This window comes from Prunus avium, chromosome 2, assembly GCF_965620075.1.
Source record: "Prunus avium chromosome 2, drPruAviu1.hap1.1, whole genome shotgun sequence".
NCBI lineage: Eukaryota > Viridiplantae > Streptophyta > Magnoliopsida > Rosales > Rosaceae > Prunus > Prunus avium.
In genome coordinates, this window is record NC_142285.1 from 6,095,673 (window position 1) to 6,113,215 (window position 17,543).

General features: G+C 37.0%; 2 protein-coding genes across 3 annotated transcripts; both read left to right on the forward strand.

Moving 5' to 3' along the window:
- Positions 1–36: 36 nt before the first annotated feature.
- On the forward strand, positions 37–3,240 carry LOC110761130 (protein ENHANCED DISEASE RESISTANCE 2-like). 2 transcript variants are annotated; one of them, XM_021963531.2, is made up of 3 exons: positions 37–180; positions 533–2,801; positions 2,975–3,240. In XM_021963531.2, the coding sequence occupies exon 2, from the start codon at positions 533–535 to the stop codon at positions 2,798–2,800; it is 2,268 nt and encodes a 755-aa protein (XP_021819223.1). In that variant the 5' UTR covers positions 37–180; the 3' UTR covers position 2,801; positions 2,975–3,240. The 2 variants fall into 2 exon arrangements, with proteins under 2 accessions (XP_021819223.1, XP_021819224.1); XM_021963532.2 differs by having other exon boundaries at positions 533–2,794.
- Positions 3,241–13,105: 9,865 nt separating this feature from the next.
- On the forward strand, positions 13,106–15,888 carry LOC110761135 (aspartyl protease AED3). The gene is made up of 3 exons (XM_021963537.2): positions 13,106–13,677; positions 14,139–14,613; positions 15,135–15,888. Exons 1-3 carry the CDS (start codon positions 13,201–13,203, stop codon positions 15,488–15,490), a joined length of 1,308 nt encoding a protein of 435 aa, XP_021819229.1. The 5' UTR covers positions 13,106–13,200; the 3' UTR covers positions 15,491–15,888.
- The last annotated feature ends 1,655 nt before the right edge of the window (positions 15,889–17,543 follow it).

Genomic DNA, 17,543 nt, shown 5'->3' on the forward strand with positions numbered 1-17,543 from the left:
TTGCTAAAAATAAATTGACGAAATTACCCCTACTGTTTGGAAGTAATTACTTGATGAACCAAACGTAAGTATAAAAGGGCGCTGTCGGTAAACGTGTGGCTCCAGTTTTTCAGACTCCAGTGGACTTCCAGTAAATACTTTCTGTCATTCAACTCCAAGACGACCAGACGAGAAGATCAGGTACGCTAACAATTCGTTCGATTATGCTCTGTTTGGTTTCTCGGAAAATTGAAGTTTGATAGTTTATTTCTTTAAAGAAAATAGGAATAGAACTTTGATCTTCATGTACCGTTATGTTTCTCTTGAAAGTTGTTTTCTTTGACCGTTTTCTTTGTGTGCATTGATTAAATTCTGAATGCCGATTATGTTCTTGAATTTGGGTAGATTGTTATTGTAGAATTGGATTTGGATTAGATCTCTTTGCACTATAGCTCGGAATAAGCATATCGCAGCTCAATTTGTTGAATTTGCTACTTATTTTGAGGCTTTGTGATTATTTAGCTCCGAATTAGAACATCCTAGATTTTTGCAGATGGATGCGGCGTTTTTTAATAACGTGGGGAGTGAACAACGGTCTGAGGGGGATGGATCGGAGCACAGCTCCTCCAGAAGTGGAGTTGGAGGAGGGATGTTTGAGTATTTTGGGTGGGTGTATCATCTGGGTTTGAATAAGTTAGGGCATGAGTATTGTCACCTCCGGTTTCTCTTCATCCGGGGCAAGTATGTGGAGATGTACAAGCGTGATCCTCACGAGAACCCCGGCATTAGACCCATCCGACGGGGTGCTGTTGGGCCTACACTGATGGTAGAGGAGCTCGGGCGCCGAAAAGTCCAGCATGGAGGCAAAGGTGGAGATATTTATGTTCTACGGTTTTACAATCGATTGGATGAAACAAAAAAGGGAGAAATTGCTTGTGCTACAGCTGGAGAAGCCCAAAAATGGATGGAGGCATTTGATCACGCCAAGCAACAGGCTGAGTATGAGCTTGCAAGAGGAGCTAGTGCCAGAAAGAAACTGAACATGGAAGAGGAGATTGATCTTGAAGGGCATCGACCTAGAGTAAGGCACTATGCACATGGATTGAAAAGGCTTATAAAAATTGGGCAAGGCCCGGAGACGCTCTTGCGCCAATCCTCAAGCTTGGGCCCAAATAGCACAGAGGGGTACTTTCAAACGGACTTTGGAGATGCAGTTGAGGCATATGAGTGGAAATGCGTGAGAACAGTTAATGGTGTTAGAATATTTCAAGATGTTGCTAACACTGAGAGTGGTAAAGGTGTTATCGTCAAGGCTGTTGGTGTTATTGAAGCAACTGCAGATACTGCTTTTGAATTGATCTTAAACACTGCTCGACATCAGAGATATGAGTGGGATACGCTGACGGGTGACTTAGAGCTGATAGATTCTTATGATGGATACTTTGATGTTGTCTATGGGACATTTGATCCTATGTATCTTTCTCGGTGGCATTCCAAGAAAGATTTTCTGTTTTCTAGGCAATGGTTGCGCGGACAAGATGGAACATATACAATCTTGCAATTCCCAGCAATTCATAAGAAGAAGCCTAAGAGGTCTGGATATCATCGTACAAAAATAAATCCATCTAGTTGGGAGATTAGAAATTTGAACGCATCCATGGGTTCAAATACTCCACGATGTCTTGTCACACAAATGGTGGAGATACCTTCTAAGGGCTGGTGGAGATGGAAGAAAAATCACTTCTCAAACTTTGAAAAGAGTGTACCTTATGCATTGTTGTGCCAAGTGGCAGGTCTGAAGGATTATATTGGAGCAAATCCTGCACTTAAATTCAAATCCGCTGCTTTCATTATCAGATCAAAAGTATCTGATGGTGCCGTTTCCAATGCTGAATATGAGGCTGAGGCAGTGCAGGATGAGTTTTATGATGCAATTTCATCTGGCTCTTCATCTTCTGATGAAGAAAGTGACAGTGATGAGCTTGACCAGAAGGATGCAAAAGTGAAACTGAAGAATGTTGCATGGGCCATCTCGAGCTTAGCTTTGAAGCGAGCTTCAGTTGCAAATGCTAATAAAGAACTGGATCCCAAAGCAGCTCCTATCACAATTGACACAAAGCAGTTCCATGGTTCCTTCTGCAAAGGGAAGGATGAGGCCGACACAAACTGTTGGACATCTCCAAGTGGTGTGGGATTTATGATCAGAGGAAGGACCTACCTAGAGGACAATTCGAAGGTAAAGGGAGGAGATCCACTTCTCAAGCTCATAGCAGTAGATTGGTTCAAAGTTGATAAAAGCATAGATAGGTTTGCACTGCATCCCAGGTGCCTTATTCAGTCAGAAGCTGGAAAGAAGCTTCCTTTTGTGCTAATCTTTAATCTCCAGGTTCCAGCAAAACCAAACTATAGTTTGGTACTTTACTATGCTGCTGACAGACCTCCCAATCCAAATTCTTTGTTTGCTAAGTTTGTGGATGGGACTGACATGTTTCGCGATGCAAGATTAAAATTAATTCCAAGTATTGCTGAAGGATATTGGATGGTCAAGCGTGCTGTTGGAACAAAAGCTTGCCTACTGGGGAAAGCTGTATCCTGCAAATATCTCAGACAAGATAATTTTCTAGAAATTGATGTGGATATTGGATCGTCATCCGTGGCGAGGAGGATCATCGGACTTGTCCTTGGATATGTCACGAACATAGTGGTTGACCTTGCAATTTTGATAGAGGCAAAGGAGGAAGCAGAGTTGCCTGAGTATATTCTTGGGACTGTTCGACTCAACCGCGTGAAGCTTGAGTCTGCTGTTCATTTGCAGGTTTGAGGTTGTATTAGCATTCTTCAATCATGTTGTCCACATTTCTCAGAGTGATTACTTCAACAAGATTTTTAGTCCAATTTACAGCATACTGTAGAATAATAAATTGTAGTCGGCTTGTAGACTGATACATGTTTTGTTATATGTTTATAAAATGTACTTTACAATTTTCAAATTCAGGTGTGTTAATGCTGACGTATGGACAGCATAGGCATTCTCCATGATCATCTATTGGATGGAAAGATTGATGAAGGCTACATCACAGTGTTGTGTACATAATTTACAGTGTGTAGTTAAATACGGAATGATTTTGTAAATGGTGTAGAAGATATGCCACTCAGTGGCTAATACTATGTGTTACAGAACATATTAAAATTCCCGTTGTTGGGAATTTCACACTTTGCACAACAATATATAATATCTTGGCCCATTTATTACTTGTTAAAGTTTGAGCACGCTAAAATTAACTGAGTACACTCTATGATTAAGTACACTCAAATATTGTAGTGCAAAGTATAAAATTAATTAAGTACACCTTATTTAACTACCAAAAATACCCGTGGTACACCCTAATACAAGCTCTATCACACAACACCCTAATACCAATCTTAAATTAGGTTTCTCTTTTAACATGAATTTGTGCCCTCTTTACAGATTTTCGGTTTGTATCAAAATCTTTAATTTTGTAAGCTGGTGTGGAGTAGATTTGCTAGCTCTTTCAATTCAAAACTTGATTCTTATAAATCCTTGGGATTTTCTTTATTTATTTCTTATTTTTGGATTGAACTTGTTGCCCTCCAAATATGTTCTATCATCTTATGAAAGTTTTATGAGTTCCTTTTCTTTTTTCGGAGTAAAATGAAAGTGTTCCGTACTTCTTTTATAGAGCAAGAAACCATTCATTGATTGTTCGTAAAGCTTTGTAGTCAAAACTCCAAAAGAATATTTGTCTTTACAGATTGAAATCTTAGATGATTGTTTCATCATCCCATGAGTAAACAGATTAATCAGATTATTACTATTAGGCTTTTTATCACAAATGATCCTTGATGTTTACGAAATTATCACGAATGGTCCTTGAGGTTTTTTTGTGACACTAATAGTCCTTAATGTTTGGACTTTTTATCACAAATGGTCCCTTCCGTCAGAAATTCTGTTAAGTGTCTGATGTGGAAGATAAGTGGAGCCACATGTCCAATCACATCGTGACATGTGGATTAAATAAATAAAGAAATATTTTTTTATAATAAAAATTCATGTTTTTGTGCAACTTCCCATCCCCTCTCTATACTCAGTCTCTCTCTCCTGATGTCCTCTCTCTCCTCCCTCTAGCCTCTCTCTCTTTCCCTCTGCCCTCGCCCTCTGTTCTCTCTCCCCCTCTGCTCTCCCTCTCCCTTAAACATATAGTCCGAAGGTTAATTAGCTTTCTCTTTTTTTGATGGAAAAATTATATCAAAAGTTCGTTTGATCCAAATGATTAAGCCATTCAGTGCAAAAGAATTGAAACAGAGGCAACAAATGATTACTTAGGTTTTATTAGGTTTGTAGAGGTTTGTAGAGGCAACAAAGAATCTTCAGTCGGGTTGTAGAGGCAACAAAAAAACAGAGGGAGAGGGAAAGCACAGGGAGGAGAGAGAGAGAGAGAGAGAGAGAGAGGCTAAATGGTTTTTTAATGGATTTTCATCAAAAAAATATTTCTTTATTTATTTAATCCACATGTCACGATATGATTGGACATGTGAGTTCCACTTATCTTTCACATCAGACACTTAACAGAATTTCTGACGACAGGGACTATTTGTGATAAAAAGTCCAAATGTTAAGGACTATTAATGTCACAAAAAAACCTCAAGGACCATTCGTGATAATTTCGTAAACGTCAAGGACCATTTGTGATAAAAAGCCTTACTATTATTGAAGATATTATAACTAACAAAACTTGAAACTATAAGAATCTCAAAGCATAGGAATTGGAAGTCAGCCTCAGCGGGTTTTGTTATTTTTTTGGCCTTGAAATGAGCGTCGGTATTACAACCCACCTCCTTGCACCTTCGAACATTCAACGACACCTCATTGTGTCTCCATCAGTTCTAGTTGCGGTGTTCGTGGGCACCAAGCAATATGAAAACTTCTCTACATTTTATTAGAGTTGAATAGGGTGAGTATGGTGTACTTATTAAAATTATATGTGTTTCACAATTCAATATATCCTTTTTTGGTCATTTTATATTAGGGTAAATTAGTGATTCAATAAATAGTTTGGTAGTAGGGTGTCTTCAATAAATGTCTTTGTCCTTTTACTTTCATTTATTTTTATATTACTCCATTTACTTAAGTTTACAATGTAAATAAGGAAGTACCCCCCATTTGGATTCAAATAAAAATACTAGAAAATCAAATTCCCACCAAATCAAAATATGAAAAATCGATTTTAGTGCAAAATACGATTTAGGCTAAAAATGATGGCTCATTAAGCCAATATATACTTCATACTAAAATCCCATAAAATCAAGTTTTCTTATTTGATGTGTGAGGAATAAAAGCCGCTAAAAATTATCTTGAGAAAATGATTATTCCGAAAAACCATTTTTCATACTTAGTCAATATTTTTACATAAAACAATTTTTCATATATGATATGAATGCATGAAGGGACCTAATGTCAATTTAAGTAAAAAGCCTTAGATGTTCAATCCACTATGGTGTTAAACCCTATTTGGTTTATGTTAAAACTTATTGAAAATTAGTCTGTGGAGCTATGAACTAGCGTGGTTTATATGATTTAATGTTTACTTTTATTTCTAAAAAGACTATAGAAATTGTAAGTACCAAAAAAAATAATCATTAAATTTTAAGCTAATAACTTTAGTTAGCCCACCTGTTGAAAAATTCTTGGTTCCGCCCTTGCAAGTGATATTGAGGGGCGGAATAAAACCTAGAGCCTAGAGTGCATGGTAAATACTCTTAACCACTTGAACTACAAGCTCTTTGCTTAGTTTGGGTTTGGACAAAGTGCAAAAAAAATTGGAAGGACTTTCATGGAGATTTTGGAATTGTAGCATTTGGGATTTAGGGTTTATAGAAAATCAAAATGTAGTCATCCTATTAAATACACAATTTAATGCATAAAATCATCAAAATGAAATAGAAAGAAAAGTTTAGAAAAACCAGAACACGGTCGAGTCTAGAACTTTGTTCTATCTCCTTAAGATGAAATTGCTCCTCACTCGTGCTTCAAGGTTCCAATGGCAAATGTCTCCCATGATACAATAGCCTCCTTATGGTAGTAGCACTCCAAACCACAAGAATAACGAACGGGTGTTTGAACTCTCTCTTAAATCACTCTTAAAATTCTAAGAAACTAATGTTTAAAATGCTCTAGAAAACTAGATATCCATGAATTGATTGAATCCAAACTGATGTAGCGGGCTTCTCTATTTATAGATGATGGAGAGCCATTTTCCAAAGCATGTGACTTAATCTAAAGAGGCAAGTAATGCATCTCTTCACTTAAAAGATGCATTGTTTCAAACTTGGATAGTCACACCTTTTCGATTTTAATTTCTATTTAATAACAGAAAACAGGATCGTCAACCCAATCATAACTCATCCTTTATAATTTGGGCTCGGGTTTGAGTTCGGGTTTCATCGGAAAAAAATGTTAATCCAATCAAATTCATCGTGAATTCGAGTTAACTCAGACTAGGTCTAGGCTGCCCAAATTTATGGGGTTGAGCTCTAACTCCGTATTGACATATTTTACCATATTTACCATAGCTTGTTTTGTAAATATTTTTGTTTTAAAAAATTTATAATAATCTACTACAATCACAAATGAAATTATGTATACAAAACTTAAGAACAGTTGCCGCTACTCATTGTCGTCAATCTCTCGCTCAATCTTCTCTCCCCATCAGACCAAAAAACAAAAATCTTATCTCCCCCTCACTCACCATTCTCTTCTCTCCCCCTTTCTAAACCCAACAGCCACCACCAAATAGCCACTACATGCCAATCAAACCACAATCGTCACAACAGACCAGCCACCTGCTAATCACACCACCACCCAGTTGAACCTAATCGACCCTACCATAAATACCACCACCCACTCAGCAAACTGTCAAGAGAGGGAGGGAGAGAGAGAGAATATCAAGCCTTGGATGGGAAGGAAGAAGAAAAGAGAATGGAGATAAGAGGAAGAAAGAAAGGAGGAGGAGAAAAAAGAAAAGATGGTGTCGGCTGAAAAAATAAAAAATAAAAGAGATAAAGATAGTTTTAACTTTTAAAAAACAATATTATTTTTTATTTTTTAAATTATACATTTGTTAAAATATCTTTTTATAACATAAATTCGTAAAAATACACTTGAAAAATAACTCACACATTATTATTATCAAATTTTACTACCATACACGTTTTCATTGTTTTTGTTTTCTGAATATGTTTTCTAATTATCTACCAGACACATTTTCAAAGCCTGAAAATGCAAATTCATTTTCTTGTTTTCATTCTCTGAAAATATTCTAAGGAAACATTCTTCGAAAACGTTACCAAATGGGCCCTAAAAGTCCAATTCAAAAACATTGAAAACACAAATGGACAACTACTTAAAACAACATCGCTAGTAGCAACAGCCCAATACACATTCACAATTCTTATTTCTTCTATAAAGTGAATTAAATGTGTAGAATGTGCATATATCCATATAAATATAATATATTAGAAATTGGGGAGAATCAAACTTAAGACTTTGAATGCAGAAATAAATACTTTTAACCACTTGAGCTATAAGTTTCTTGGGAATTGAAATCGGATTGAATTCGAGTGAGTTTTTACCTAATTTTAATCCGCTCAATCGGGTTAAAAGTTGGGTTGACCCGACCCAGTTCCACCCCTAGTGTCGGCAAAAGAAGGAAGGCCCGTGACAATGTGACATACTCAAAAGGAAAGAAGAAAAAGAAGGGCCTCTGCAATTCCTGCAGAAGTTGGTGGTATTTATTTTCTTATGATTTTGGCTTTTACCTTAATTTACTACTGCGTTGTGCTGTTTACCTTGCACTGGACCCCCACCACTTTGGCATTTACCTTCAGTTTCAGAGCTAGGGAATTCTGTGTTGCTTTTTTTTTTCTTGTTTAAATTTCTGCACACACTTTTCCCAATTCTCCTGGAAATTGTTGCTCTAGGTAGTCTATGTCCTTCTTTCTGGAAATAAAGAACAAGTTTTAAAAAAATTATATAAAAAAAAAAGTAGGTGCAAAAGAAAATAAGGAAAAAGGTGAGTTTTTGTCCTTTTTTTGGTTTGGTTATCGTTTGTTTTAGGGGGTTTTATATGTTTTATAAAGTCTTCTCCTCCATTGAGAAAATGGTTGTTTCGTATACTTGAAAACCAAAAAAGAAAATAGAGGAAAGAACATGTAATTATAATAAGTTTTGCCTCAATAAGCTAAGATTCTTTCAAAATATCACATGTTGTTAGTCACTTATTGATAGTGCATTACATAAAGGAAAGAAGTAACCATAGTTTGATGGTCGGTCCTGGTTGGATCAAACTATCTCTTTACCATTTAATTAATAATCAATTATTTTTAAATGAGTTCTTAATTTTTCCTTTACCAAGTGATAGAATCATAAATTGGTCAAGAGCAGAAAAACTTTTATAAAACGGTCATAACACTGTTTTGCTATCTTCAACCAATCACAAACTGACATGTGAAAAAATTATTATGCATGATATACCGTGACTGGCCGAGAATAGCAAAATAGTGTTATCCCCGTTTCACACAAGTATTTCTTGGTTCATGAGAACTAAAACCATACATTATGATTTCTAGACAATCCGAGAAAAGGATTTTGATAAGCAATACAAGGACCCTTTTGTCTCTGAAAGGGAGTCCAATATGTTTAAAATTAACCCATATCACATCAACTTTTTCTTTAAACATAGGTGACATCTTTTTAGAGCATCTTCAAATGAATATGTCAAATACCAACCCTTTCTAAAATACTTATAAATTAATTATAAAATGTACACACATAAATATAATTAAACCAACAAAAAACCCATCTCCACGTTGGTTAGACTTATGATGATAATTTTTGTTAAGGAATTTTGTTCGAGCACAATTTTTTTTTTTATAAAGAAACTACAATTAGAGAGATATATGTATAAACAAAAATTGAATGTGAATAGAAGGGAAAAAAAGCTGAAAAGGACATTAAAAAAAAAATCACCATAATGAAGTGAAGTGACATGAAGAAAGAAGAAGAAAAGAGAAACAACAAATGAAACCAAATGAAGTGAAGTGACATGAAGAACAAAAAAACAAAATAGAGAAAAGTATTAAACAAAGAGAAAAGGAAAAAACATGATCTGCAAAGAAATAATCAAATAATCACATGCCGTATCAAAAAATCAATAAATCAATTGACATCTCCAACATCTTACGTTAAATTTGATAGCAGAGGTTTCAGATGCTTTTTCACATAAACTGTAGCATTTCGGTTGTAGTAAATTTCGGCTAGGTTTTTTAGCCGTTAAATGTGCCACATAAGATTCAGTTTCTTCTTTTTTATTTTTATTTTTATTTTTTTGATTTACGGGAAATGGGATTCCGAATTTGTGACATCCTTCATATTATCAAAATGCTATTTGCTCTTGCACTCAAAGTCCTAAATGTTTCTTCTGAATGCGTTATCAAAATGCATTATTCGAAAAGTTATTTTGGCGTTCGAGCATGAGGACAAGTCTAGTCAATAAGAAACCTCGGCCACAAGTTAGAATTTGGAATCATGGAGATAAAAACAGGATGAACCAAACCCCAAGTTAGAATTTGGATTGGGTTTGATAAGGAAATAGACAAAAAAATCACATGCAATTGCCTTACATGAATGTTATGTGAGCAAATAGACAGAAATCAAACATTTCTTGGTTGACTCTTGTCATAGCTTGAGCTTGAGCTTGACTACACATTACTGTGAAATGTTTTTATTTGATTTTGTTTTTTTAATTTTTGTTTTGATATCCCTGTCAAGTCTGAGAATTTAACGTGAACGGGAGAAGAGGAAATCAGCAATGTGACAGAAACTCCCGTCACCCAAACATGCCATAAAGCTTTTTTGCTTTTCACCTTTCCTATTATAGAATGGGAAAATTCTGACAAAAAAAATATACTATAATGGGAAAATAGGGTAAACGGCTATTTCCCCTATAAATTATATAAAACTGACGAATCTATCATTCACTCTCATATTCCTAACAATTCGATCTAAGATATCGTTACATAAAGTCAAATGTTCTTGACTCATTTTTGAGGATCTCCTCGTCATTTCACGTTATATTCTTCACGAAAAGTGACTTTAAAAGTCAACAAAAAAGTATGAGACGAGCTTTTAAACTCAAATATTTTTTATGTTTGAACACTCACAAGCATGAAAATATCCGAATTTATTATATATGTTTTCTTTTATTAATGCAAAGGGGGATTCGAAAACTTAACATATGTTTCAATATTAATAATAAAAATAAAAATATCACTAGATGAAAAACTAGTCAATTAGCTACATGTATGCAAGAGTAAATTCTCGTTCCAAGTCTTTGCCATAAGATCTTATACTCAAGGCTTAACTGGTGATTTACCTCCTGATTTTGTACATAGGTTTCGTTTTACCCCCTCTCTTTTTTTTTCAGAAAATTAAGGACCCAAACCAAATTTTTTTCGATAATTTGCCCCCCCAACGTCAAAATCTGCCATTTCCCATCCATTATGTCATCAAGTTGGTGTTTTGATGGAGACACGAAATGACAAAAGTAACCTCCAACTTGACGGCAGGATGAATGAGAAGTTGCAGATTTTGACGTCCGGGGGCAAATTGGCAAAAAAAAACAATTCGAGTCCTTAATTTTCTTTATAAAAAAAGAAAAGAAAATAGGGGGTAAATTGAAACCTAAGTGAAACCTAAGTACAAGTTTAGGGAGCAAATCACCAGTTAACTTTATACTCAATGATATACAGTCCAATAGAAAAATTGGCATCTCATGCTAACATGCATACATTTGCCAATATAGTGGGTTACTTAGAAAATCCAGATTTGAATTAAAATAATATGGCCCTACACATTATTTTACCCTTTGTCAACATCATGGAATTTTACATAGCATAAAGCTGACAGATCTTAATCTGGCTTAGCAACTTGGGCATTACAGTAAACTAGTATTTAATCACACTTACTGGGGGATGGGGTAGATTCCTTTAGATTCCACAGCATGTTCCTAGTGGAACCTTTACCGCACTAGTTAATATAATAATACTAGTATTATTGGAAAGGACCCTCTGATCTGCACCAATACTGTATATACACGTGGTTGTGATCCCATTCGTCCAGATACCTAGCTTTTCTTTTTGGTCAGAAAATACCTAATTATAGCCTCCTTCCAGATACTCCTCCTTTCTACAAGTCATCGAAAACACAAAGTGAAAAACTTATACATATATATATACTGATATTTTGCAGAAATGTAGAAGTTCGTATTTATAGGAAAATGAGGAAAGTATTTTTGTTTGCGATATTTGTGTTTCAATTCAAGAAAGTCTTAGGTACATAGGAACCCAATAATAATATTTGTCCTGTTGAAGAAGCACATCTTGTGTGTGCCAGAGCACATCCAGATTTGCGTGCTCATTCTTCAAATCTTCAGATCACGTGTGATGTTATTTTAAGAGACAACATGTGACTGAAGACATAATAATATATTAAGAAAACATTTTTCATCAAATCACAAAGTAATTGATTTACTATTATGTCGGTGTGTTTTTGTTTTTGTGACCTACTCCATTTTGTAGCTCATGATCAAAACCATTTAGTTTGTAAGCATCAAGTCGATGATATCTTCGGATTTGAACATTTGATTTCTTCCAATAATGTAAAAGTAGACGGTTCGAATTGTTGAACTATAATACGGAATACATGCGAGTACAACTAATTATCCATATCTCTAAGTTGTGTATAACAAAGGCATGCCGCTCATGAGAGTGTATTAGTCAACCCTCCACTACACCTAAAACTTACCATCCTTCCCTATCAGTTGTAGTAATTCAAATTATAATAATTAACCCCCTTAGTGCATGAGAAAGACTTTCCTGATCAATAACGCTACGATATATGCGTGATAATATTTTCATGTGGTATAGCATTATTGACATAGAATAGCAAAATAGTGTTATCCCCATTACAACTAAGTTTTTCTCCCACGGCACACCGTAACCAAATATCACCTACAAATGTGTAGTGTTTTTATTACTTGCTATTAAAAGCTATATTTCGGGCTCCAAAGCAGGTGGGGGTCAGAATTCAGCTCATCACACTAGACATAATGAAAGTGACTCTTTGTGGCGTGCACCAAAATCTAATGTGGTTGTGGCCATGCCGCAAAAGTGAAATAAATAATTATGCAATGTATAGTATGGTGATTGGCATTGTTAAAGATAGCATGAGGAAGGCTTCCTATATAAGCAGAGGTAGGACAACTCCGGTAGGCAGGCTTTGTGTCGACAGCAATTTACACTTGTATTTGCCCAATCAATTGTTATAAAATGCTAACTTAGACATCGGAGACTCTTTGGTACGATATTCTCAAGAGTTCTTCAGCTCGCGTACTTCTTTTTATCTCAAGCTGGGTGGTCCGTGGGCAATCTTTTGTAAACATTTATGTAAATTTGTAGCTGTTAGAGTAGAAAAAGGTCACTGTTTTGGTGCCGTGGCATTGAAATGACATCCGTGACTTTTGGCCTTTTTCTGATAGTGCAATCATCCAAAATGGTCCTTATACTTATTTGGGAACAATTGCCCACTGTCATTATACTTTTACCAGTCTGTAGGATTTTCTGAACGGGTTGGGAGTGATTAGCATCCATGCACTTCCTTGAACATCACACAAATTCCTCAAAATTTAACAACTTCCTTGGGTTAACCACACATAAGATATAATTCTCTGTCTCTCTAATCAAATGGGATAAAATTAGAGCACAGAGAAGTGAGAGGAGAGTAAAAGATTTGAATATCAGAACAAAGGCATAAGAGGAGGGCCAGGCTACAAAAGAAAATGGAGTACAGACTGTATCTGTTTTACCAAACTACTCCACTAACCAAATCTACATTACAATATGTATGCCATCCACTAGACATACCATGACTTATTATCTCCCCTTTCCCCCATCCTAGCAACTCAAAACTCTCTCTCTCTCTCTCTCTCTCTCTCTCCTTTTCCAAGGAAAAAATATCCTTTCCCATAAAATAAAATTTTAAAATGAAATAGAAAAAGGAAAACCCACAAAAGAACTGTGCCAAACTATATATATATATACTCTCTCCTAGACACTAAATCATCACACACTTCTACTCTCACAGCCATGGCAACCTTATCCTTTGTTGCCTTCTCACTATGCCTCCTCTTCTTCTCCTTAGCCCAAGGCCTCAGCAACAACCCCCAATGTAGTGAAGCCAAAGACCAGGGCTCTAACCTTCAAGTCTTCCATGTCTACAGCCCATGCTCTCCTTTCAGACCCACCAAACCAATGTCATGGGAGGAGAGTGTGCTCCAAATGCAGGCCGATGACCAGGCCAGGCTCCAGTTCTTGTCCAGCCTCGTGGCCAAGAAATCGGTTGTTCCAATTGCCTCCGGCAGGCAGATCATTCAGAGCCCTACGTACATTGTGAGGGCCAAGATTGGCACCCCACCTCAGACCTTGCTCTTGGCTGTCGATACTAGCAATGATGCTGCTTGGGTCCCATGTAACGGCTGCGTTGGCTGCGGTTCCAATGTCTTTAATTCTGCCAAATCCACAACCTACAAGACCCTCGGTTGCCAAACTGCTCAGTGCAAGCAGGTAAATCATATTTTGTTCTTTTCTAATTTCTTTAAATTAAACAACCCTTCTCTTTATACTGCAAGTAGACACTTTGACTAATTTCTATAAATTAAACAACCCTTCTCTTTATACTGCAAGTAGACACTTTGACATGTTATGTTCGACAATTAAAATGAAAATCTGGACCGTTTGTTAAGTGATAATTTACTTAAATATGTGACTTATAGTGACAGCTAGACAAACGTAACATCTCAAATATGTGTCAATTTTTCCTTTTTAGGTATGGTTCAGCTAAGCATATCTAGTATCTATTTTAATTATGCTAAACAAAAACTAGATCTCTCACAGGGTTTAATAATGAATCAGATCTCTTAAAGTAGATCCTCTTTTATAAACTCTATTTTAATGGGTTAATAATATGTCTACTTTATCAAAATGGGGCAAAATGATACACTAACACATGCATGTGAACCCTTCAGGTACCCAACCCCACCTGCTTAGGCAGCACCTGCAGCTTCAACACCAGCTACGGCAGCTCCACCCTGGCCGCAAACCTCTCACAAGAAACCTTCACCCTAGCCACCGACGTCGTCCCCGGGTACACCTTTGGTTGCCTCCAGAAGACCACCGGCAGCTCCGTGCCGCCGCAGGGTCTTCTGGGCCTGGGCCGGGGCCCACTGTCCCTTCTATCTCAGACCCAAAACCTCTACCAATCTACATTCTCATACTGCCTACCTAGCTTCAAATCCCTAAACTTTTCTGGGTCATTGAGGCTTGGACCTGTTGGGCAACCCAAGAGGATCAAGTACACCCCACTGCTCAAGAACCCTAGAAGATCATCACTCTACTATGTGAACTTAAATGCAATTAGGGTTGGTAGGAGAATTGTGGATATCCCTCCTGCTGCCTTGGCTTTCAATCCTACCACCGGTGCAGGGACCATCATTGATTCAGGTAACACTTTAAAAATTTGTTCCTATAAGAATTTTGGTCAGGAATGCTATTTTGGACCATTGCTGAGAATGTGGTCTAGTCACAGAGTTGATATTTAAATGTACATTTTCTGTGATCATGTGACTATCCCACATGTCTAGAGGACCCCTCTTGGACTTGTATTTGGTTTTAACCCTAGAGACAAAACTTCCCTTGCTCAAATTATAATTGTCCTATTGTTATGCCGTGTCTCTTGGTTGGTTTCATTTTCGTGAAAATTTGATTGGCCTAGTTAGTGTATTAATTTTAATTTTATAAGAAAGATATGTTTAACTTTTAAAAGTGGCCATGCATGATTAGAAACACTTTCAAGTCAAAAAGCTTGTGACTTAATCATGCATTTGCCACTAATTAGTATAGACCCAAATTTCGAGATCCCTATGTGAACATAATCTTTTCTTTATAATCGAGTGGTACAGCATTTATCTCACATCTTTAATACGAACTTTTTAAACTAAAGTTTCTTTTTTCTCTCTAATCAGGCACCGTGTTCACCCGGCTAGTGGAACCGGCCTATGTAGCAGTACGAAACGAGTTCCGCAGGCGGGTTGGTAAATACCCGTTTCAAACCCTAGGCGGGTTCGACACTTGCTACTCGGTGCCCTTTGTTGTACCCACCATAACGTTCATGTTCTCAGGCATGAACGTGACACTGCCAGAAGACAACATTGTAATCCACAGCACAGCTGGGAGCATCACATGTCTAGCCATGGCAGCGGCACCAGACAACGTGAACTCTGTGCTCAATGTGATTGCCAATATGCAGCAGCAGAACCACAGGGTGCTCATTGATGTGCCCAATTCAAGGCTTGGGGTGGCCCGTGAGCGCTGCACTTAAATCTTTTGTTTGGTTCCCAAGTCCCACGACCATGTTTGGTAAACTAGGGTTAGCTTACTACTTGTACTGTTTTGATGTTTTTACTTTGGATTGGGGTTGTGGCTTTGTTTGGGGTATTTTGGCCTATGTGTCAGAGTTTTAAATTAATTGCTGACTGACTGTGAAGGTCTTCTCCGAAAGTGGTCTGTAGCAAAAGTCCAGATTTGAAATGATTTGTAGCTTTGTACCGACATATATCACGAGAAAGGGATCTGTAGCTTTGTGTCCTTTCTCATGTGTGATTGAGATTTGTTTGATAGGTGGTCGTAGAATGTCACGGGTTATTTTGCAAAAGGCTTGCAAGAACCCTGTATCCAAGGGTTTTGATTTCAATAAATTTCAGTAATAATTTTTCTGTTGTTTGAGCTTTGATTAAATAGTTCAGATTTGCTTGTAAGAAAACTATTTTGCTTCGCTTTTTTTTTATTTATAAAAATCTTACATGGAAAAGGAGTCCAATCATTAACATATCTAATCCGATTCAGGACTCATTTCACTGCATATACGACACTTAAGCCGACTTCAAAGGACTTAATTGTTTTTGCATCACTCTACATTTTACATGTTTCAATTGCTATATGCATATTTAAGAGAGGGCAAGCTTGGTTCCAAAAAAGCCCGTAATTAAGTAGGGCGTTGACCAACCACTCGTAGAGACAAGTTGGTTCGAGCTGACCCATTCCTTAGGCCCAAAAAAAAGCCCGTAATTAAGTATGGCGTTGACTAACCACTCTCAGAGACAAGTTGGTCCTGAGCTGACCCATTCGTAGGTTGGAAAAAGCCCATAATTAAGTAGGGAGTTGACTAACCACTCTTAGGTAAGACTGGCAATGGGTCGTGTTGTGTCGGATTCGTGTCATGTTATTTTATACGTGTCAGGAATGATCAACCTAAACCCGACCCGTTTAATAAACATGTCATGCATAGGTTGACCCATTAAGTTCTCGTGCGAATTTCGGGTCGTGTCAGGTTGACCCGCTAAGTGGTAGCAACTAAAAGACATTTAATAAATAAATAAATAAATAAGAAGAATAAACAAATAAACGGGTTAGTGGGTTGGCGGGTTACACGGATATTTTAATGGGTTAGCGTATTACATATGTATTTTAGTGGGTTGGCGGGTTGACCCGCTATGACCCGTTTTGTTAAACGGATTACATAGGTATTTTAGCAGTTGGCGGGTTGACTCGAAACGGGTCATGGTGGGTTGACCTGAAAATGACCCGAATTTTAATCGTGCCGGTTTCGAGTTGTGTAATGGGTCGTGCTCGAAATTGCCACCCCTACTCTTATGGGTCATTTGGCACATCGGACTGTCATGGACTGGATTAAATCTTGGGACTATCTTGGATTGGCTTAAGCTGGATTAAGTACTAACCTACAAGCTAGATTCTAAAAATAGTGAAGACCTATGTTTGGTGATGTGTCAGACTAAAAAATAATTATTATGATATTTAAATTTAAAACAACAATTAAAAAAACAACTATAATTTTGAATTTTTTTAAAGGCTAAAATTATCTTAAACAAAAAAACCCATCAGTTTCATACCTAACCTAACCTCCTCATTCTTTTTATCTTTTTTTTTTCTCTATATTTTTTTTTGTTTAATGAGAAACCTCACTCATTCTCTCTCTCTCACATCGCAGCCTCCACATCCCTTTTTTCCCCCAATTCCCTTTGTTCTCTCTTTTTTTTCTTCTTGAATTAGAAACCTCTCTCTCTCTCTCTCTCTCTCTCTCTCTCTCTCTCTCTCATATCACAACCCACCTCCACATCCCATTTTCCCCTAGTTCTCCTTCTCCCCTTTTGACTTTTTTATTTTATTTTTTATAATTCAATCAGGAAAGCTTCAAGCAGAGGCTTCAACAAAGGTGTTCTCCTAGGCACGTCCTCTTCGATCTTGACCAGCCAGTGATCTAGGTTTGTTTGGTTGTAGAAATTAGGTAACCCCATGAGGAATCAGAGCAGATAGAAGGGGCTTTCTGGGTCGACTGATTGGGTTTTCAATAGAAG

What these genes read in the sequence shown, in the direction of transcription:
- LOC110761130 (XM_021963532.2), top strand. Translation starts at nt 533, where the DNA reads ATGGATGCGGCGTTTTTTAATAACGTGGGGAGTGAACAACGGTCTGAG.
- LOC110761135 (XM_021963537.2), top strand. Translation starts at nt 13,201, where the DNA reads ATGGCAACCTTATCCTTTGTTGCCTTCTCACTATGCCTCCTCTTCTTC. An exon ending in AAACTGCTCAGTGCAAGCAG is followed by an intron (nt 13,678 to 14,138) that starts GTAAATCATATT and finishes TGAACCCTTCAG; the next exon opens with GTACCCAACCCCACCTGCTT. An exon ending in AGGGACCATCATTGATTCAG is followed by an intron (nt 14,614 to 15,134) that starts GTAACACTTTAA and finishes CTCTCTAATCAG; the next exon opens with GCACCGTGTTCACCCGGCTA.